The sequence below is a fragment of the Lycorma delicatula genome, chromosome 2 (assembly GCF_047948215.1).
Source record: "Lycorma delicatula isolate Av1 chromosome 2, ASM4794821v1, whole genome shotgun sequence".
Lineage (NCBI taxonomy): Eukaryota > Metazoa > Arthropoda > Insecta > Hemiptera > Fulgoridae > Lycorma > Lycorma delicatula.
This window is the reverse complement of record NC_134456.1, coordinates 204,722,264-204,745,985: the sequence shown is the minus strand read 5'-3', so window position 1 is coordinate 204,745,985 and position 23,722 is coordinate 204,722,264. Positions and strand designations below refer to the sequence as shown.

General features: G+C 30.7%; 1 protein-coding gene across 2 annotated transcripts in view; it reads left to right on the top strand.

Annotated features, from left to right (window-relative positions):
- LOC142319590 (ATP-binding cassette sub-family F member 2) overlaps positions 1–23,722 on the top strand; it is a 55,364-nt gene that overhangs the window by 2,828 nt on the left and 28,814 nt on the right. For both annotated transcript variants that reach the window (XM_075357053.1, XM_075357054.1), the window contains exons 2-5: positions 5,693–5,884; positions 7,063–7,269; positions 18,120–18,308; positions 20,437–20,577. In XM_075357053.1, coding sequence (XP_075213168.1) covers positions 5,710–5,884; positions 7,063–7,269; positions 18,120–18,308; positions 20,437–20,577 — 712 coding nt within the window. In that variant the 5' untranslated portion in view covers positions 5,693–5,709. The remainder of the gene's footprint in view (positions 1–5,692; positions 5,885–7,062; positions 7,270–18,119; positions 18,309–20,436; positions 20,578–23,722) is intronic.

Sequence of the window (23,722 nt, the reverse complement as noted above, 5' to 3'; positions counted from 1 at the left end):
CTTCTGGTATGAAAAATCAGTCGTCTAGGAAAAGTTCTAATCTGTGCTCAGGGGACGCCTGGATATAAAAACTCAGTCACATATACATCCTACAGGACGGCTTCTCTTGTGTCCTCTTGAGCTACAGACCCATTTCACTGCTATGCCATTAATATAAGGTACTTAAAAGAATCATCCTCCAAAGAATGATGGTCAAAAATCTTTAGTTTTATCTCATCCCTCAACAAACCAGTTTCAGGGAAAGATAAAGTGTATATTGCAGGTCCTAAAATTAACTAAGCATGTCGATAAATGGTTTTGAAAGGCAGCAGATAACAGGAGCTGTATTCATAGATATTATGGCACCCTGTGACATTGTCAATTGTAAATTTCTTGTAGTAAAAATTTTGAAATCACTTGCCTTTCTCAGCTCACATGCGTGATCAGGAATCTTTTCTAAAACAGGAGGTTCTCTGTGGAATTCCAGGGAAAAAGATTTAGGTGGAGAACACAGGAGAATGATTTCTACCCTATGGTAGTGTGCTTGCATTAGCTCTTTTCAACATTTATATCAATGACCAGCTGCTATGTGAAGGAACTCAAGAGTTTCATCGATGCTAATAACTGTGCGCTTGCTGCTCAAGCTATTAGTTTCTAGGAGATAAAAGTAACAAAGCAATGGACTGAAAGATCTTGCAACCTACAAGGAAAACCAGCTCAAGCCAAAGCCTGGCAAAACACATACCTGTGGCTTTCATCTGGAGAACAAACAGGTTGCCAGAGGTCTGAACATCATTTGGAAAGGAACTCAGCTGGTGCACTGTGGAACTCCAAGATACCTTGGATCATACCGTCACATACAAGAAATATTTGTTTGAACACTAAGAACAAATTGCTGTAAGGAATAATGATATGGAAGCTGACTGGGGAGCACAGCCAGGTATGTGGCATTGAACGAAACGTGCCATATCATCTTGGACAGTTTACGACCTACACATCAAGAAGTTGTATTATTTATCAGGCATTATACCACCTGATATCAGAAGTGAAGTAGCAGTTCTTAAGGAGAAATATAAGGCTTAACATGCCAAGCTCATCCTTTGTGTGGCTATGAACCAGCATAGCTACAGCTTAACTCATGAAAGAGTTTCCTGTTGACCACTCAGGAACTTGAATTAACCCTAGCAAAAGCACACCCCTTGCACATCTCAAAGGGTAGAAAGCACTTTGTGAAAAACTCCTTCCTGGTGACAAAGAGGAATTGACAACTTTGAGATCCCTGAATAGGTGCACTCAGGTGTCACAAGATGCAGGATAAATTTACGGAAGTGGGGTTACACTGTGGACTCTATTGCATGCGACTGGTGATAAGGAGACTACAGCTCATTTGTTTCAGTGTCATCTTTGCCCAGCCAAGTGCACAGAGAAGGAACTGCTTGAGGCAACAAAGAGCACACTACTAAGTGGCCTATGAATTGTGATGTGTAAATATCTGTATTATATTTTAGTCTGAACCTTCCATTGAAATTTTTGATATTTTTTTTTTAATTGATTTTTATTTAGGTTAAAATAACTAATGTGTTTTTAATGTTTATTGAATAATATTGCCTGTTTTAGTAGAAATTTTTATATGCTTCTGATGCTATAATAAATAAAATTCATTGTTAATTCTATTAGATAAGGGATAGGTTTATCTGAAATGCATTGATGTATGCTTTATTTACACGTACATATACGCATGCATACACATGCAGTACGAGGTGATAAGTCTGTGCAAAGTCATGATCTCATGGTACACTGTTGGGGTCATTCTAGTGTCTCACATATCTGCTAGGAGCATGGAGCACACACAAAGTTTCAGTCAAATGCATTCATAATTCTGTGTTTGGCAGTCATTTAAGCAGATTAAGTATTGTGATTTTTGAAAATTAGATGAAGAATTTTGTTTGGGGAGCAATCATTTACTTTTTCAAAGGCAGATCATACAGAAAACTAATGCTAAGCTGACTAAATATTATGGTAACTCATTTCCATAAAGTAGAACACTGGACAAATAATTTGATTATTTTCACTGGTCATATGAGCACAAATGTCACTGAATGCTCTAGACTGCCTACAAATGCCTATACTCTAGACTGTTGAGGCTACAAATGCAGAGAATAGGTATCTCAAATAAACAGGTTCAAAATACTTTAAATATTTATGTAATGTGTATGTAAAACTGTTCTCAAGGTGTGTCCCATGTTTTGTTAGATTGCCTAAATTGTGAAGTGAAGAAAAAGTGACTATACTTGATGAAAAAGTTTTTTTTTCACCAAGAAAATTGACCAGCTCACTCTTTTGTGATTAAGACAACAAAATTGTTAGAATTACATGACAGAATTCATTTCCATCCTCCATATTTGCCAGACCTTCAGGTTATTGTCGATTTCTGAATTTAAAGAAGTGGCTGAATTTATTGTCAAAATATCTGTCTATTTCAAAGAATTTGATATAAATCACAGATAAGAATGAGCATGAAAAACTTAGCATTGTTAGACAAAACTTATAGGCTTTTATTTTTAATGAAAGGATATTATTTTTTAATGAAACTTTTTCATGAAAAATTGTTTCTTCTTCATTTTTGCTCAGATTTATCAAACACTCCTCATATAAAGCTTTTTATCAAATTTTGGAGGGGAAGACACCCTCCATGTGACTGTTTTGGTCGCCACGCCACCACCTCTGCACCTAGCCTTTATGGACTTTACCAGAGGTCATCATCAGTACCTCGGCAATAACATTGTCCAGTCAAACCTCAGCCATAATGCCACTGATGCAAATGTCACAAGTTATATTCCCATTGCTCTACTACTAACATAAATTCCAAAAAAAAAACACATCTTGCCAAGAAGTGACTGGACGACTACCGTTCATAATAAACTCCGGCAGATTAAAGATTCTGTGTTGCCATGGGACTCCTCATACAGAAAAACTCGGCGTGAGGAAGTAGTCCTCTGTCGATTACGGATAGGACATACGAGTGTCATACAAAAGTACCTGATGTCAGGAGGACACACACCCCTATGCGCATGATGCAGCTGCCGCATGACTGTGCGGTACATACTCATGGATTGTATATGTTACGCAGCATTGCGTCGTAAATTTAATCTACCCAGAAACATCCATGGTGTCTTGTGCAATGATAATGAAATTTTAACTCTGATGTTTCTATTTTTGCATAGTGCTGGGCTAATTCAAAAAATTTAATATTGTTGCGTATATTTTTTAATCCTGGAAGACATTTTTAAATAAGTTTGTTTTTTTTATTTTTTTGGTTCTGTGTTTTTCATTTCTTTATCCGATTAGGGAGCCTTTTACACTCCCTATCGGAATTTGTGAAATTTTATATAGTTATTTTTACTTTTATGTTTTAAAGACTCAGTCTGTGATATTAGTTGTAAGATTTTAGTAATGTTAGTTTTAAGTTTTTTTAAATTTTTGTTTTTAACCTAGTTTTAATTATCTAATTTGTGTTAGTTTAAAGTTTTATTTAATTTTGTTATTTTAGTTTTTAACCTAGTTTTAAGTTTTATGTTAGATCCTTTATGGTTGTTAGTTTTCTTTTTAGTCTTTTTGTTATCCGAGAATGGGCCCTTACACCCATCTCAAACTTTGTAAAATTCTATTTACTTTTGGTTTTATTTTAGTTTTTATCTCCGATATTAGTTGTAAGTTTTATTCATCTTTTGGATTAGCTTTAATTCCTTTAATTTTTTATTTAAAAAAAATATATATTCCGGGCGATGATAACGCACAGGCGTTTTTTGCCCTCAAAAAAAAAAATCTTGCCAAGTCTCAATTTTCTTTCTTGGACAGTTAAATTTGCTTATTAATATAAGCAATTAATTGCTACTGGCAAAGGAAAATCTTTTGCTTATATTATGCACCTTTTATTGTTAACCAGTTACAATTGCCCAACATCCTTAAAAACACATAGGGTGAGCGACATAAAACTTAACCTGTAATGAAACTGCTATCCAGCATTATTTATGAAAGACTCACACAACTAGTGCGACTATTGGATGTATATGTTATTACTGATTGTTGCTGCCATTTGTCAGATGGTTACGTGTTTGTGCAGTATACATTTTGGTGCAATGCAGTATTGTGAATGCAGTTGTGTTTGTGTAGTAGGCCTTATTTAATCCAGGTTAGCTGTAGTTGGGGCCTATATTTGTTCTGGATCATTTGAAGAATCACATCAAGTATTTGTACAAAAATTTCCAAATGCCTGTATTCCAGTGAAGAGTAGCATACACGATTTAGTTAAAAAATGGTATACAACAGGATTGGTTTCAAATGCAAAATGAAGTAGGCATCTTCCATTAGGACTCCATAGGCCATTGCCAATATTGAAAGAAGAATTACTGCCAGTCCAGAAAAAATTACTGTGCAATTTATCCCAACAATCTGGTGTTAAATACACGTCTTGTCATAAAATTCTTCATGAATTAAAATTTAAACCTTACCATGTTACAACTTTGCAGCTGGCTTCCCCGAAAACATTGTTGGTGGACAGATAGACCCGATGTCGTATTTCATGTCAGATGAGACGTGGTTTCATTTGTCCGGACATGTTAATTTGCAGAACACCAGGTATTGGGCGGTGAGGAATCCTCACAAGATATTTGAGCGTCCAGTTCTCAATGAGAAAATTGCTGTTTGGTGTACCATTTCTGGTAATCTTATAGTGATGTCAATATTTTTTGAGGACTTGTCAATACAAAGTTTACCGCACAGTTTTCGAAGGATTTCTGGGCAATTAAGTAACTGATAATGAAAAAGTATACAGCTTCTTCCAACAAGATGGAGCAATGTGTCACACATCAAACGTTTTACTGAATCACGTTCATGCAGCTTTCACAAATGACAGAGCTGTCAGCAGAGGACAGTGGCCTCTACTCTCCCCAGAATTGTCTATTTGCGATTTTTTGCTTTGGAGCTACTTAATGGAAAGAGTTTATGCATCTAATCCCCACAATATTGGTGTACTGAAGGTGAACATTCAATGAGAAATCAATGTAATTGACAACAACGTTTTGCATCAGGTGACTTGATCGAGCACAAAAGTGCATCGATGCCCAGGGTGGTCATTTTGAACATCTTTTGTAACAATAAGGTAAATAAATTCAACATTTAAATTACATTTTATATTTTTCATATTTAATTTACCTGTTTTGTTCATTAAATTTTTTCTAACATAACCCACCAATTCTGCAGCAGCGGTTACATTGTGAGTTCGGTTTTATGTTGCTCACACTGTACACTTAGATTAATTAGCAATTTAGATTAGATTAGTTCTAGCTGAATTATTTATCGAGATAAACTGATGACTTCCATCAAATTATATTTAGACTAACATAATGCAGTAAAAGAATAAAAAAAACATAATTTCTAAGTTTGTTGAAAACAAGCAATGATGGAAGACATATTCAGAATATCTTAAACTATCCAATCTTATGTAAATTCTCAGACTTACTGACCTATGTCACCTGAAAGGTAGGTGGAACAGAAAATATCTACTTTACAGAAATTGATGTAACTCACTGATTTACTCCTATGTATAAAAAGCTTGTTTGCTTGCTCTTGGTATGAGAATCTAATTTTAACCTTTATAATTATAATTCAGATTTTTATGAAATCTTATATGCTGTTTATCTTTTTTCTTCAGATAAAGAAGCATTCAATATGCCATCTGATGCAAAAAAGAAACAAGCGGCTAAAAAAAAGGAAGCAGCAAAGGCACGTCAGTCTGGTAAAAAAAATGTATCAAATAAAATTGAAAATGGAGATAATCAGAAAGACTCTAGTCATGATGTGAATGGTGCTGGTGAAAATGGCTCTAATGAAATCAGCGCTGAAGGTATGATTCAGTGGTTTTTTATTTGAAAAATAAAAATGTAATTTTTCCAAAGAAAGGTTGTATCTTTTTAAGACAATTTTTTTTAATTGTGATATTCCAGAAGTAAGCCTATCTGAATTTTTGTAATATTTTTATTTCATGAAAATCTTGTGTGCACCTAAGGCACTGCTTATTTTTTCTATTTCTTTTCTATAATAAAATAAATTTTTCAACTTTATATTAACCTGTATAATTCTAAATACATTGTTCGTATCTTATTATTTGTTCTTTTCTTGTATTTAATTAGTTTGTATAATTTTGTATAAGTTCAATTTATTTTCCACCAAGCACCGAATCAGTACTGTTCAATACTTGAACCTTTCAACAAGTTTCAAAGATAAGTTTTGATCTTGAAACCTTTTAGATCAGTATTTATTTATATGAGTTTTTCTGATTTTTTTCTAACATTTATTTACAATTTCAGAATAAAAGATTAATTTTGAGGTTTTACAAATTTTTTTATCAATCTATAAATAGTTTTAATCATTTCTTTTATAAACATTATTAATTAAATATTAATCAATTTCTACTGCTTGTTTGCAGCACTTGTCTATTAATAGCATTTGTTTGTTGCTGCATTCTTGGCTCTACTTTCATTTCTTTCAAATTTGGGAACTGTTTGCTTCAAAAGGTTTTGTAAAAGCCTTTTGTAGATTGAAGCATCCTTTCTCTTGTATCTGTTGTTTTGGGCATTAGATGTATTGAATCATTGATGATAATAATAAGAGTTGATTTAAACATTAATATTCCAGATTGTCTATTGCTAGCCCTATTTATTCATTCAGTATTTTAGTTGTCTTTTCTTTTGTTTACATATTGAAAAGCAAAGAAAGTAGGTTACATCTTTGTCTTGCTTGTTTCTACTGTATGAATAGATATCTGATTTATGGAATATTACAGGAATCTCTTTGTTAAATGTGTCAACCTTTTTTTTTCAATATAAATATTTCATTCTGTACAATGTTAAGGTTATATAGAGCTATACCATAAGCTGTACCAGTGTAGTTAATACCATTAGGAAATTATAGAAGCTAATGATAAATATGTCGAAGTTATGTCATTAAAACTAATGTTACCATTGATTATATAATTTTATACATTTTACTTATGTTATTAAAAATGATGATTTGTTTTCATAGAGGCATTGTGTCAGAAATTGGAAGCAGATGCAAAATTAAATGCAGAGGCAAGATCCTGTACTGGCAGTTTGGCTGTTGATCCCAGATCAAGGGATGTTAAAATTGATAATTTCTCTATTACTTTCCATGGCTGTGAATTACTTCAAGATACTATGCTTGAACTGAACTGTGGCAGACGATATGGTCTTCTGGGTCTTAATGGATGTGGTATGTATGTAATTTCTCTGAGTTGTTAATGTCTTCTAAAGTTCTATTTAATAAAATGTAGAAAACCACCAAAGTAAAAGCTGAAAGTAGTATTTTATTACCAGTTTAATAAGTGAAAAACCATTTTTAGTAAATCCTAAATTTTAAAAATAATAAAAAAACTTGCATGCTAATGTGCTAGTGTGAAACCATATTTCCCGAAAATATCACTAATATTAGCCAACTTATTCAAGAAAAAGTATTAATCAGTTGAATACACTATTTAATATGTTTTGTCTATTTTTAGTTATATTTATAAATTACTACTATAAAGTTTCATTATTGATTAGGCTCTAAGCATTATTTCACATTCAACCAAGATTTCATGTTATTTATAATCTCTGAATTACTTTAGCTACAGTATTCAGATGTACTTGAGGAAACTGCATATTTCAGGAATGGATTGTACAGGTCAAAATGAGAAAACATTTCATGTAAACATAATCATAAAAATATGTATGTAGATGCTAAAAATATATTTTTTTCAAATTTCTATTAAAAATGTAAATTATTGTTTTTCTGTGAATGCCATTTACAGAGCAAATTCAATGGTTTCCAACGGAAATTATAGTTAAAGAATTCAAAAGAATAAATCATAAAGTTGTATCTTCATTGTTACCCAACAGTTTGTATTTTTAATTATAACAAAATACTTGTTGAACAGTTTTATTTTTGATGATAAATAAGCTTGTCAAATTGTTAAAAACTTCAAAAATCTTGGGCAGTTCCGCGCAAGAAAACTGTGACATTTTGTTACTTTATTTTGTTTCCATGTTCCAACTTGCATCATTGTAACTATCTATACTTATAACTTTTCCTGATCAAATTTTTTCAATCTTAAATTGAGCGTAACTCAAGAACGACTCAATCAATCTTGATAAAATTTTCACAGCATATCTAAATTTATATATATATATAGGAACCACAATTTAAGTGAGTGGTATTTTCTACCCCTCATATCTCAGAACTTAAAATTTATTTTCATCCCTACTTCCACCATGTGAGCGAAAGTAATTACTGTAGTTTTTTTTGAAAAGTTTTTATAAACAAAATGTGTCAAGAATTTCATTTTTTAGCAAACTCATATAAGTAAAAAAAATAATATAATGAAATAAAAAGTGAAGAAAGAAATTATCATTATTGGAAACTAGCAAATTGCCAACAATTTGATTGTTTTGCCCGCCCTTCTTTATTATTTTCACTTCATCATTTTGTTCTTAATAAGAAATTTCAAGAAAATATTATGTTTAATACGTAAGATTATACTTACTTTGGGTATAACCTCAAAAATAATTTCCATTTAGTAGTAGTAATTTATAACTAGTGTAGAGGAGAAAAAAGTTTTTGATAATAATTTCATCTTGCAATTTGCCTTAATTAACTGTGTGCTGAATGTAGTTTTTATCTTTTCAGTATAACTTTTCAGATAATGCAGTTTTCAAATGAATAATATGGTGAGGATGAGTAAAAAATTACATACATTTTTGCCATAACACCTTTGAGGTTATCATACTGCCTTCTGCGCATGCAGACTTAGAGTTTGTATGACTTATATGAAATTTGATTCTGATCATGTCCAACATGTCTGCTCTGCTAGCAGTTTGCACCAGGGACAAACTATGAGCAGTGATCTGATTTCTCTGATGGGGGATGTGAAAGGGGCTGAAATTCATCATAGACTTTTATCACAATAAGGGGACATAGCTTCATCACATATAAGTGTTTTTTGTGGATTAACAAGTGAGTGGACAAGAGTCATGCCCAAACCAGAGCGTCAGTCAACTTCCACCATGAACAACAAGATTCAGCAAGCCCAAGAGATGGTTTTGATGAATAGGTGAGTTACCATCAGCGAGGTAGAATCTTTGATTGTCAGTCATGGCTCTGCCCATCAAATCATCTACGTTGAGCTCAGCTTCCATAAATTCTGTGCATGATGAGTACAAAGACAGCTTACTTCAGAACAAGCTCAAATGTGTTGACATCTGCCAACGCTTACTCAATCACTTCAACAAGGAAAGCAACACATTTTTTAGCAGAATAGTCACAGTGATGAAATGTGGGTTTATCACTTTTCGAGCAAGAATTGAAACACCAGAGTATGGAGTGGAAACGCCCAGGATTTTTGAAGAAAAAATTAAAGACTGAGCCATTGGCAGGAAAGGTTATTTGAGACACAAAAGGGTCTATACTGGAAGACTACATGGAAAAGGGGATTTTGATCAACAACACAACAGTGAAATGTTGGAAATTAAGCTGAAATCAGCTATTTACAACAATCGCCATGGTCAGTTGTTACATGAAAACATCTGCTTTCACATGGCTCACCACACCATACAAACTGTCAACAAGTTCTGGAATACGCTTGAACATTTTGAGATACTGGAACACCCTCTCTACAACCCAGGCCTTGCTGTCTCTGACTTCAATCTGTTTGGACTGTTCAATGCTGGGTTGTGAGGTCGTTGATTTACTACAGAGTTAGACATACAAGAAGCAGTGCAAAAGGTGGCTTCACAAAAGGAATATGCAAGTTTGTGGACCAATTGACAAGAGAGGTGAGTGTGTAGAAAAATTATGTTTATGTTGAACACCCCCCTCTACTCTGTGTAAATCAATTATAAAATGAAAAGTGTAGATAATTTTTGACTCCCATTTCTGGCAGTTAAATTGTAAAATAGATTGATTGGTCCGGCACATTGAATGAGACACGTTGCTTTACACTAGTAGGATTGGTTTGAGTAGAAACATATGTTCTCTTAGTATTACAGAGTTCATTTGAAGGTGATAATTTTCTAAAATTTCTCAGCCCTATTAAATATTTTCTTACTGTAATTCAATTTTAGACTTTTTCAAAGTAATTTAAAAAATACTTCTTTGATTCTAAAATAAGTAAAAAAAAAAAGAAACAGTTTGAAAAATTCAATATTAGAAAGAGATTTTCAGTTTCATCCTTAAAAAATATTTCCTATATATATAGTATACACATCTATTTATACACTTATTTATTATGCAGTAAAGGAATTTATGTAATGTTTAATTTTATCAGTTTACTTTAATATAATACAGATATAAAAATATTACTACAGTATATTTTAAATATGACTGGAAAATATGTGAAATACTTCTCTCTGCCGCTGAAATGCTATTATATTGAGTCCATGATGACTGTTAATCAGAAAATTGTTGCAAATAGATTACATTAAAAATATTTTTTTTTTTTCAGTTAAGGCTGAAAGAGATAGAAGTACCCTTATTACTTGAATTAAAATTTTTTATTCTTTTATTGAAGAATGTCACTTACAAATAATAACTGAGTTTAGGATATTTTAATCCTTTAATTCTTCAAAAATGACACAAGTATTTGTAGTTATAATAAACATTTAATTAGTTGTTTTTATCTGTTATGAATTTATTGTTAGTTTGCTGTATCACATTTAATTTATTATTTAAATAATTAAATTTTCTTTATCTGTTTCCTGTTGTGTTTTTCATGAAAGTATTTCATATAAACATGTGAGCTTACTAACCAATTGGGCTCGCATTCCTTGCCTGATCATCTTGCCAGGAGGTGAAGCCCTCTGGACCCCATGGCCCATTTCAACACATGCAATCTTTGGAGCTGAACCCAGGGCTGCAAAGTTCACCGCTTGCCATTCATATATATATTTTCTTTTTCTGGAGTTATAAGTAAGATTGAAATTAGATGAGAGACGTAGAAGATAAGAAGTCTTGAATAAAATTTATTTTATTTAGGATCAGAGGAACATAAATGTACAATATCTCTTTGGTTCTGAATAAATTAATCCTATGTAAATAACATCATAGATTTATTTTCTTTAGAGTGGATACTTTTAGTCTTCGTTATTTTATAAAAACGTAATACCTAAGTAACATTGGAATTTCTCATTTCCTTCTCATTTAATTATAGAAATTCATTGGCTCTCAAAATCATAGGAACGTAACTCCAGTTTGCTTATTTTACAGATAAAGGGATAGAATGAAAGGATAAAGGGAAAGAATGCTAATATATATATATATTTTTTTTTTTGTTGTCTTTTTTTAACTACATGATCCCTGTAGTCAGTAAAACTTCATTGTAAATGTAAATCAATATTTCTATTAACCTTTTAATCCCTACAAGTGTTCTAGTAGGTTGGCGCCCAAATATCTGCATGGTGACGCACGTACAGTATATTGCGACCTTACTTACTATACTTGTATATGAATTTTCATTTTGTTAACACAAGTAACTCACTGTTATGAATTTAAGGTACTTTTTTCTATTTATAGACTATAATACATTCAGAAGGCTGTGTGTTTTTGTTACTTTCTTGAATCGTATTTACCTTGCTATCTATGTATATATAGATAGTTCTGTTACTGATGAAAAATGAAGTAGCTGTATAGGTGGAACCCAGTGCTTCACCACAACCTAGACCTAGTGAAACTAAGTAGGCATATAAAAAATCGCAAAAAAGAAACTGATAATGATAAATATATCTGGTGAATTGATACAAAACTTACAACCTAGATTACACACATTTAGTAACTGTGATTCTGGTATAAATCCTAACCTTCAAATATCAGGAAATTTTTGATGAAAAACCTGTTATATGCTTTCTTCCATTTATGAAAAGAAAATAAAAGATTCAGATAAAAGAGACTTTCAGAAAATTTTACAAAAAAAAACCACAGAAACTATGGAGTAAAGTAAAAAAATGGGTTCAGTTGACAAATCAGACGTGCAGAGATTAGTTCATGTGGGTGTGCTAGAAAGTTTACAAAATGGTACATGAAATTATTTATGTATCTCCTTGATATTGTAATGCTGAACTATTATCATCTCTGCCAGGTAAAGACAGGCAACAATCCTCAAATGTTGGACTTCAGGCTGGCAGCACTCCAACAGTTATATGAAAAATTCACTGAACCTAAAAGTAGTCCAAGAGGAAGGCACCTATCTTCACAAGAGAATCCTGTATGCCTTATGCAACAGCATATTCCTGAACCTATCCCTCAAACGGCAGGTAAAGGTTCCAGGAGTCAACGCCAGTGTTGTGTGTGCAAACACAAAAAAAGAGTACAGAAAAGGAAGGACACTCAGTTGTTTAGAGTATGATGTTGGCCTATATGTTCATCCATGTTTTTGGGATTAGCACACCTTCCTGGACTCTTAGAAACTATTCGTAAACAGATTTGTAAATAGTGAATAGTTTAGTGTATAAATAGAATATTGTGTCTTGAGAATAAGGTAAGTTGATTTTATTTTTATTGGAAATAATTCTTGAATTTTATATGGATGCTCTTTTGGTATTAGAATGTATTTTCCCCCTGGTGAGTGAGGTAGTTATTTTGGCTATATTTTCTAGCTAGTAAATATGTTTAATAGGCATATAAATAATTTTATTTTATTTTATGCTCGTAATGAAAGCAAAAAAAAAAAAATGTACCAATAAGCGTGTCTGTACAAAAATATTTTATTTATTAGTGCAACATTTATAATTAGGGATTCCACCTCCTCAGATTATTTGTGTGTGACCTTTTTTCAATTAATTAATAATATGCAGGCCCTAACAAAGTTAAAAAAAACAGTAAAAATCAGTTGTTAATGCAGATAACATGTTTAACATATATTATTAGGGGGGAAATAAAAAACTGGTTTTAAGAACAGTTCACTCTGGAGATACCTAGGGGTTAAAAGTTAGGAATTAAAATTAATAATTTAAAAATATATCACTTTTTTTGATTAAGCACTTTTAAAACCATATTGAGGTATGAGTCTGTCTCTAACAAAATCATGTGTTCTGTTTTCTGACACATAAGAGCATAAAATTAAAATATAAATGTATGCACTCTAATTTTCTTGCATTCTATGCAAACCCTGAATATTCCAAAAATCAACTGTTGCATCTTTGAACAAAGTGATTTAAAAAGGGATAGTGCATGCATTGGTTGAGAAATGCAAAAAAAAGTAAATATTTAAGATCCTTTGAATCAGTACTCTGTGGTATAAATGGTTTCAAAGATCTGTAATTGTAAAGTATGAGGGTGGGTGTAAAGTTCTGGGCTTCTTATAGAGATGGTGATAGTACACTTAATTTTTCGACAGTGTCACGTGATTCTATTCTTCATTAGTTCACTATAAGAGTTTCAAGTTACTGCATCATGTAGTATATTATTTATATTCGAAAAGTGGAACATTAAGAGTGTTTAGAAAATGGAAAAAGAAATCTGAAAATATGTGCAGTGATTAAATACTTTTCTCTGAAAGGCTAAGTGCAAAGGAAATTAAAGAAGAGCTTCATATGACTGGGAGACTTCTCCATCAAATACAACTGTTAAGTGCTGGGTCGCAGAGTTTAAAATTGTTCGAACATACACTTGTGATGAACCATGCAGTGGATGCCCTTCTGAAGTCTGTTGACATGTCAACATAACATGTGTGCAATATTTTATACAAGCTGTGTGCTAGATGGGTGTCGCTTTTGCTCATGTCTGACCAAAAACAGTACCAAAAAACATTTTGGTGTAATCCAGAGGAATTTTTATGTAGATTTGTGACAGTTGATGAGACTTGGGTCCATCACTATACTCCTGAGACAAAACAGCAGTTACAAAAATGGGTTGAAAAAGGTCAACCTGCTATAAAAAAAAAAATGAAAATGACTTTGTGCAAAAAAGTTATGGCAGCTGTTTTTTGGGGATGCATGTGGAATAATTTTAATTGATTATCTTAAAAAGGGTGAAACCGTGAATGGGTAATATTTTAGACCCTATTGCAGTATCTCAGTAATGAAATTAAAGAAAAATGACTGAATATGGTAAAAAATAAGTACTTTTCCATTAAGACAATGCTTCAGTTATTGCAATGGCAAAAATCCATGAATTATTTTCAAGTTGTTCCAGCCCCTCCATATTCAGCTGATCTGGCTCCCAGTTACCTAACTTAAAAAAGTGGCTTGGAGGGGAAGAGATTTTTACCAGTAAGGAAGCTATTGCCATTGTAAATGATTATTTTATGGAGTTTGATAAATTGACGTACTTATGGAATGCTGGGCTAAGTGTATAGACTTTAATGGTGACTGTGTTGAAAAATAAATCAAAATGTACCTATAAAAATATTGTTTTCTTATCCAGGCCCAGAACTTTTCATCTTACCCATGTAATGGTGGTAACACGAAATAAGTTTTAGATTGAAATCTGTGCAGAAGGAGGGGGGGATAAAAATAAAAATTTTGACTTGATTGGAAAGTTCATTAGCTAAAGTTTTTAAATCTTAAGTTCTACATAAATGATTTAACCAAAGTTTATTTTAAACGTAGTTATAATGATCATTTTTCATACTTTTATATTCAAGAATGTTTGATTCAGTCGTCCAGTTTCAAAATATATTATGGGCCCTTATAATTTGAAGAGGAAACATTTATTGTTGATTATCTTAGTTTGGAATAATAAAAGAGCATCATCAAATTTTATCATAGTCTTCATGAAGGGAATGTAGATTTTGTAAACAGTGGTATTATAGTGCTAGTGATGAAAATAATTAAAAATAAAAGCAGACATGAGAATCTTTTGTATCATGTTTTTTTATTATCCTTAAGATTAAATTATTAAATTTATCATTTATTTTACTTTTTGTTCAATTTTTTTTTCTGTGAAGGCTGTTCTTTTTCAAGTTTTCAAAGAACTTTTTATTATCTTTGTCAGATGATAGTCTAAGAAATCATTTTGTACAAATTATCTTTTTTTTTTATCAAACATGTTTGCTCTTAAGAGACATAGAAGTAAAAGGAAAAAGGCTTTGTAATCCATTAATAGATAGATCATCATACATTTCATAGTGTGAAATACTATGAGTACTAGATCATAGTATCATCATACATTTTGCTTTTATCATATACAAATGATTTTTTTCTTCAATCCCAAGAGGTGTAGTTTAGAAACAATTTTTGTTGCTTTTATGCAACTTTTTCAACTTTTTATTTTTATTTTCAATATTATGTATCTTTTCACGCCTAATTCATTTATATCTTCTACATAACACCTTTCCTTTATTTTCTTATTTGCCTTGTAATTTTTGTAGAGTGAACCTTTCTTGTATGCAAAAACTAAAACAACTGGATCACATTTTGAATTTCACAAATGGGATTTTTTATATCATTTAAACTTTCAGGAAATAGTGGTCCTCATGGACTTTGGTGGGGTACTTAATATAAGATTGGTGTTGGATCATTTGTGGGAGAGACTTATGTGCGAATACTGTCTGAAAATATTCTTTACTTCTGGATATTTGTGTGATCTGAAATGACCTTTATAACTATTTCATAGTTATGATCTTTATTATTGTAAAAAACTGGAAATAAGAAGAAGCTTATGAAAAGTTATGTCTCAGAAGAATGTGTTAGATGTGGTTGTAAAGTTCAGAATGAAAAGATTTGAAGTTGAAGTATAAATAAATGTATGAAAAATTCATACTAGAAAAAAAATTATATCAGATTAATATTAGTTGATGTTATGTTGTAAGCAAACCATTATGAACAACAGTTTGCTTAAGGAGTGATGGATTTGTGTTTGTTTTAATTCAGATATTGTGTGTTTATGAACAACATGTTTTTAAATGTCCATAAGTATACCCCAGTCATTTATTTTTGGCAACTGGACATAGCTGTGTAAATCGTCAGATTTCCCCCTCTAAAACTAGGAGTATGTACGTGTTTTCACCAAGGACAAAAACTTGACAGCTATAGAGACTGAACAGTCATAGTCACAATTATTAATAAGAACTTTTCCAGTTGCATTCACTATGGGTTATATATATATCCTGCAATGTAAAAAATTATGCTATTCCTTTGACAAGAAAATAAAAATACTTTTTTGTAGACCTAGTAATAAATTACTTACGTAATTATGAAGTAATTAAATTTAATTTCTTTTATAGTATCCTACATCACATTTATATTTCTACACTTAAAAGTTACAGTTTTAAAACATATTATACAACAGTAAAATGGTTAATTAAATTTAATGGTTTAATGTTACACAGTATGGTGATTTATAGTAATTTAAAAATTGTTAATTTTATGAACTGCCCATTTTTTTATATGATGAATAGAGCTCATGTCTTTCAGTTGCTGTCAGTGATCATTTCAGCTCTCCTGACATTTGTTCATCTTTATCCTCAAAATTAGTAATATTAGATTCAGAATCACTATTCTCTTGCAAGTTCTCACAAACACTCAATTAACGTTATGTAGCAGGTTTTCTCTTTGTATATAATCATTTTCAATTGTTTTGACATGATTTCACTTCAATTCCCATTATTCTTTAGATATTATTCTAAACTTTTCTTTGCGTAAATGAGCCATGTCATAAGTAAAATTTCTGCTTCCAACGCAATGTTTTAAATCTGACCAAATTAATTTATTCAGGATCAGTTCAGGGTGGTACGGTGGCAGTCAGCGCAGTGTGTCTTACTTCTGTCAGCAACCTATCTATGTGAATCCACGGAATAAGACATTTCAATGTCTTATTCCGTGTTATGAAGTTGTACTAATTCATACAATTCATTTTCAACATGTCTTGTGAAATTATATTTTCATTTTTGTCAACCATTCTTTCATTATAGCTTTGTACAGAATAATGTAGGAGCTTTATTAATTTTTTTGTTATGATAAGAAGTATTATCCATTACAACAACAGTTTTAAGATAAATTTGGAATTAATTATTCCTTTAAACACTGTTATAATTTTCAAAGTTCATATTGTCATGATAATCACCGGTGGTCTGATTTAATTTGTATATTAACGATGCATTTGGAACAAAACCATTCATACTCCCTGCGTGGATTATAATTAGTCTCTGGCCCTTTTATATAGGAGTAGTAAAACCTTCCGGTGAGTTGTTAGCCAGTTTTTTGGTTCAGTGGTTACTATGAAGTAGGTCTTGTCAGTGTAAATAATAGGTCTGTTTTCTTGGCAGTATCGTAAATGAGTTGTATTGTATGCATTTTAATTGTGTGTCGTATGTTTCAATTAAAATTTTATGGTTATTTTTGTTTTTACCCAATTAAATTGTTCTTTCAAACTTTTATTAAGATTAGTTTTCCCTTCCTGAAAGTTAGTAGATACTTCTAAAATTGATGAAAAATTAGGTACAATCTTTTGGTCAATGTAAAAATTATTTACTGTATGTCTGATTTTGCATTGTCGAAATTATCAATGTCTGTTATTAGGTTTGGTACGTTGTGTTTTTTACCTGTAGTATTAAAAGATGTATTTATATTTTCACCAATTTATTTTGACTCTTCTACTAAAGGATCATTTTGAAATATCCGTGGCTTGAACTTAGTTTACATATATTACAAATCTTCCGACATCTGCTTCTTTTTTCATAAACTCAAATACATTTGCCACTATTTCTCTCTAGCTTGACTATGAAGAGTTTTATGGAGTGTCGTAATATGAGCATGGAGCATATTTACAATTCAATGTAAATAGAATACATTTATGTTATAAAATATACAATATTAACACAATAAAATTACCCAATATAAAATGCACAATATAAACACACGATAATTTGCATCTCACTTCTTGTGTTGACTGTACATGCACTGATGTTGACAGCATGAACCTAGTTATAGAATGAAAGGTGCACAGCTACTATTGCTAGCTGCTAATGAACGCCTTAAAGTAATCTCGTGGCGGGTGTATACCTAAAATTGAGTTGCTAAAAACAAATCCCGGGGTATATTTACTATAACTTCATAGATTATTTTGTTTTGTATCTTATTTTTTTATATTTTCAGGCAAGTCGACATTATTGGCTGTACTTGGAAATAGGGAAGTCCCTATTCCAGAGCACATTGACATATTTCATTTAACAAGAGAAATGCCAGCTTCTGACAAGACTGCTTTGCAGTGTGTTATGGAAGTTGATCAGGAAAGAGTTAGACTTGAAAAGATGGCTGAAGAATTGGTTGCATGTGAAGATGATGGTAATTGGTAGTCATTCATTCTCATTTTGATAATTTGAAGTTCCAGACTTTGTTATCATATAATATATTAACAGTTTTTATTTCCTTTGGAGTTGATTTTGTCCATAAACAAACTAAATAAATTTGGAGTCGTTTTATAAAATAGCCAATCATTAAACAAAAAAACAAAAAAAAACATATTTTCTTGGGAGAAGGCCATTAAGAAATCTAGAATGCTTTTACTCAGATTTTTTCAGATTCCAAGTAAAATAAAAGTGAGATTTTGTGGGTGTACTTTTTTACTACCCAAGCGAACAATTTTAAGTATATAATTTTTACTTACAAAAGGAGTTAAAACATTTGTACATTTCACATTTTAATTAGTCATTTTGATATATTTTTCTAGTTATGAGAAATTTAGTGGACTTTGGAATTTACTGGACTGTTTTGATAATCTACTAAATGATAGGGGCTCCAAGATATATATATATAAATGAAGAGCAATTTTCATATTTACTCTTGTCTGATATTATTTAGTTTCATTATTATTCACATGAAAACAGTAGTGAGAAGTATAAGCCTATTGACATTGAAGTTTACAGATTCTAGTTCTCAGTAATAATAAGATAATCTTTAATTTAAAGTTCACTTGGTGTTGCAAATGATTTTAACTTTAAGAAAGTTTGTGCTTACATTTAACTTGGAAATGAATTTAAAAACAATTTAACAGGTGGAAAATAAATATTGGAAATCAAAGGGAAAATTATATTTATTTTATAACAGAGGGTACATTTATTTCTGTGCAATACAAAAGAGTGGCTTTGATATTTATGTATATAGTTATCAGGATGGGTTGATATTTGGGTTGTGCAAACAGATAAATGCAGCATAGTCTTATTGGTAAGTTTATTTTCTAATTATATTATCAAAGGTAAAGGTAAAAAAAAACCTTAAAATCAAAACTATAGCATTACTAAGTAATAGTTTTATTTGTAGGGTATCGTTGTAGCTTTATATAGAATTGTAGTTTATTTTCATTAATATTATCAAGTCCCCAGTTTTACAGGTTTTTCTTGGTTTTAATTTAATCTAGCTGGTCATTAAAATCTTTCTGGATATACTTAAATTTTCTACTCTTTGCAAAGATAAATTTTTATCTGAATTTTTACAAAATATAAATTTCAAAATATTTTAAAATGTGCAAATATTAAAGATATTATTCAGATGTACTAAGCTACATACTAACTATTAATTAATGTACTTTGAAGCAAAATGTCTCAAGGAAAGTGTAACAACAAATGAACATTAGTTCAGCACGACTAGTTTTTACAAAATATAGAAATTGAAATGGTTTTGATTAGTTATAACTGTTGTTAAAAGATATGCAGTAAAAATTAAAGATTTACAATTAATATAGGGGAAAAAAATTGTTAATAAGAAAGTAGTTATGGGTCACTGGCTTTTTTGTATGACATTATGTTACACTCTTATTCTGGAGATTCATAGAGAATATGAGATTTATAGAGGTTTGTAAGATGAAAGAAGGGGTAATGTGGTTTTTTGCAGGTATTTGAAAAGCAATGGAATTTTGAAAAAAAAAGTAAAAATCTTTTTAAAGCTTGGAACATTGCCTGGAATTTTGTTATTTTTATATTCTTTACAATGAAAAAATGAACATTTAAAAAGTTGAATTAACAGAATTTAAAATGGTGATGGTGACCTTGTAACATTCACCATTATTTTTGAGTAGAAGAGAAAACAGTCTGTCTAGGGTTATAATGGGTAGTTGAGTGGTGTGTAGCAGTTTAGTAATAAAAAACTTTTTAATTCTCAATGGGTTTCTTCTTTACATGTTAATAAGGAAAGTTAATCTGACACAGTAAAATGTACGAAATCATCATATAAATTTGAGAATGCAATGAAATAATTGAAAAAGAGAAGCAAATTTAATTAATTTGATAAACTAAAGTGTGGATAACTCCTCACATTTGAAGCTTTTATCAGCTTGCAAATCCTAGCATTCATAGGACTTGTTAGATGTCGTCACTGAAATTTTAACATGTTAACTAACATATCCTGTAAAGTTTGAAATTGTGTGTTTTATTTTGATCATTTTGTCTTAATTTGTAATCCACTTTTGTTCCTGTAGAATCTCAAGAACAGTTGATGGATATATATGAAAGGTTGGATGATATAAGTGCTGATACTGCTGAGGCCAGAGCAGCTTACATATTACATGGTTTGGGATTTTCAAAAGAAATGCAGCATAAGAAGACGAAAGATTTTTCAGGTAAAATATATTTACTGTTTATTTTTGACTATTGAATTATTATGAATGAAATGAACTAATACTTTACACTGCATTCAGCATAAGAGCTAAAATCTGCTGCAGTATGTTGGTCTTGAATTTTATGTGTCTGATAGTAATGAATGCTAAAAATAAGTATAATTTACTTGCGTTATTATACTAAAGCTGCTTAAAACAATTAAAAAATAAACACATTTTTTAAGTAGGTTTTAAATACTTAAAAGATTACTTATAAAAAATATGTAAATTGTATATGAATATCGTTATAGTCTTAGTGGTATGTAAATTTCCTTTGTATACTTAATTGAACGGTTTTTCTGAATCTTCTTTGTAGTTTTTGCAGGGTTATCAAAAAGACAAACTATAATGTTTTTACATACATTTTATTGGTAATAAACAACAAAGTGGTTTAATCCAACAAAGTTAACCTTGTGTAGTAACTGGATGTGTAAATGTTTATCTGGTGAGAAAAGTGCAGAATAGTGGAAGTGTATTGTGTAGTGGAGAGAGACTATCAGTTTGAAGTATAGCTGACTGCTGTTAGTGTTGAATGCAGTAAGGTTAAGGAAGCAACTCTTGATATAAATTAACAGTATTTTATTTCTTACATTAAAGAATATTTTTCAATATTATGTTTTCACAGTATTTTTTAATACTACCTTTTAAATGGTATTTTTAATAATGCGTTAGAAATATTCAAGACTATTGGAAATATTTTTCAGATGAAAAATTTTGTTGAATATGGGTTTCAAGTGGAAAAGGATAGATGACTACAGACAACTTATAATTGACAACTTTTAATATACAATCATGATATATGCTTTAAACATATCATCTATTTAAAAAAAATACATGAGTACAGAGAGGAAGGAAGGTCGATTGTGTGATGAATCGTATATTCATTCCGTACATGTGCAAAGCAAAGCCTAGACTGATGGCTCCTGCAGTGGCTGTAAAAAAATATTAATAAAGGGAAAAGATTAATAATCATTCACTCAGGCTATGAGACTGGTGGTATTACTAATGTGCTTTTGATTTTTACATTGGGTGCCAAGTCGGAATTATAAAGATGAAATGAACAATGAAAAATGAGTGGAAAATCAAATGATACCACATCGTCCAAAATCAGTTTTTATTTTTCTTCCAGTTCAGTTTTAGTAATTAATAATGCATCTTATAATAAAAAACGTTGTACCCGACTCCAAATTCTAATAGTAGACAGAGAGTTTTGTTGGACTGGTTACAAAAACGAAACAGTCCTAGTAATGTCCTAGTAGTAATGTGACTGTGTTCAATTTGTCCTAGTAATGTGACTGTGTTCAGTCCTAGTAATGTGACTGTGTTCAATTTTGAATTGGTATCTACTTACAAAATTGAACAAGCCATGATATGAAGAGTTTACTCTGGATAATATACTTGGAAAATACGGACACAGTATGTTGAGATTGCCACCCTATCATCCAGAGTTACACCCAATTGAATTAATTTGGGCAAAAGTAAAGAATCATATAGCCGCTGTTAATATCTGTAATAAAATCAGTGTTGTCAAAGAAATGGTTCAATAGAAATTTAATGAGCTGTCAGCAGTATATTGAAAGAAATGCTGTGATCACTCGCTGCAATTCGAAAACAATTACTTAGAGGCTTATAAAGTTGCGGATATGCAGACGAAGATAATAATAATAATGAATGATGACAGTGGCAACTACGACGAGGATGTAGAAGTGTGCAATGAGAGCAGAGACACCACTGAAGTTGCAGACAATAAGATGGATGGAATTGAGCCATTAAAATAGTTATAATTTTTAAATTCTTACAGTTGTAAATAAATGTTTTATAAGTATAATAATGTAATTGTAAATAATGTTAATTATAAAAATAATATAAACTTATGATATTTCCCCCCCCAAAAAAAGTAAACTATTTAAGATAAATAAACAGAATTTTAAACAAGTTGTCATTTATTGGTGATCGCTACTTATACTGCAAATGCATTTGTTTACATCAGCCAAGGTAACTCAATAAATAAATGCCTTCATTTTCAAAATAAAAAAAAATTGAAAAAAACAATTTTGAAATATATTATGCCAATTCCATACTTTAATATCACCACCCTGTACATGATTACTGATTTTACCATTATTACACCTTTCTGCTATACCACTGGAGTTGATGAGCAGGCATACAGTGGGGTTATACTATGTACACTTAATGGCAACATTTATAGCTAATTTAGTGAACCAAGAAGCAATATTTTTTACACAGTTAAATGTAAAATGTAATAGTTTCCCTGAACTATTTTAGATTGAAATCAAACTTCTTTTCACTGATCCCTTTTATTATGTATTAATTAATATATTTTATAATGTTTATAAATATATTTCAGTTTTACAATATGTACAAAGGTATTTCACAAAGAAATTATACATGTGAAAACATGTATAATGAACATGTGAAAATAAAGAAAAAAGTTCATAGAAACGTGGATTCGAAAACTTCATTTTTGAGGTATAGTTTACAAAAATTTTACCCTGAGATCTACTCCAAAATGAAATCATTCTGTAGTAAATGAAGATGGATATGTGTTGGTTTCAAATGGTTTTTTACCTGAGAAAGTGAATGAAACAAGATCTTATATTTGTACCTCTAGTAATTTTGGAGAAAATTATAAAAAAAGATTGATGTTGCAAAAGTAATAACAGTAATTACACTAAATTGCCAATGAACAAACACAATCTTGCAATAAAGTGTAAAGAGAAATTTATTTTGAGAAATTTTGTGTGAGTAACTGTAACTGAAGATGAAGAAGAAATTAGTTTTATTAAAAAAAAAAAAAAAAAAAAATAGAACCGTGGCAGAAAGATACTATTGTAGAGGTGACAAATTGTTTTCTTAGAAATTTAAGTACATTTCTCTTGTAAGGCAATCTTAAATATAAATGATCCAACAATATGTTTTATCAATAATTCCACATCAAACATTACATTATATCCTGTGTTGGAAGCTATGTTTTATTGTGTTACGTGCTTTTTTAAAATTTTGATGATTACTTCACAAATTATTATCTCCATCTATTGAAAAAAATTGCTTAGCAGTAAATAAAATAAAACTTATTTTGTGATAGTTT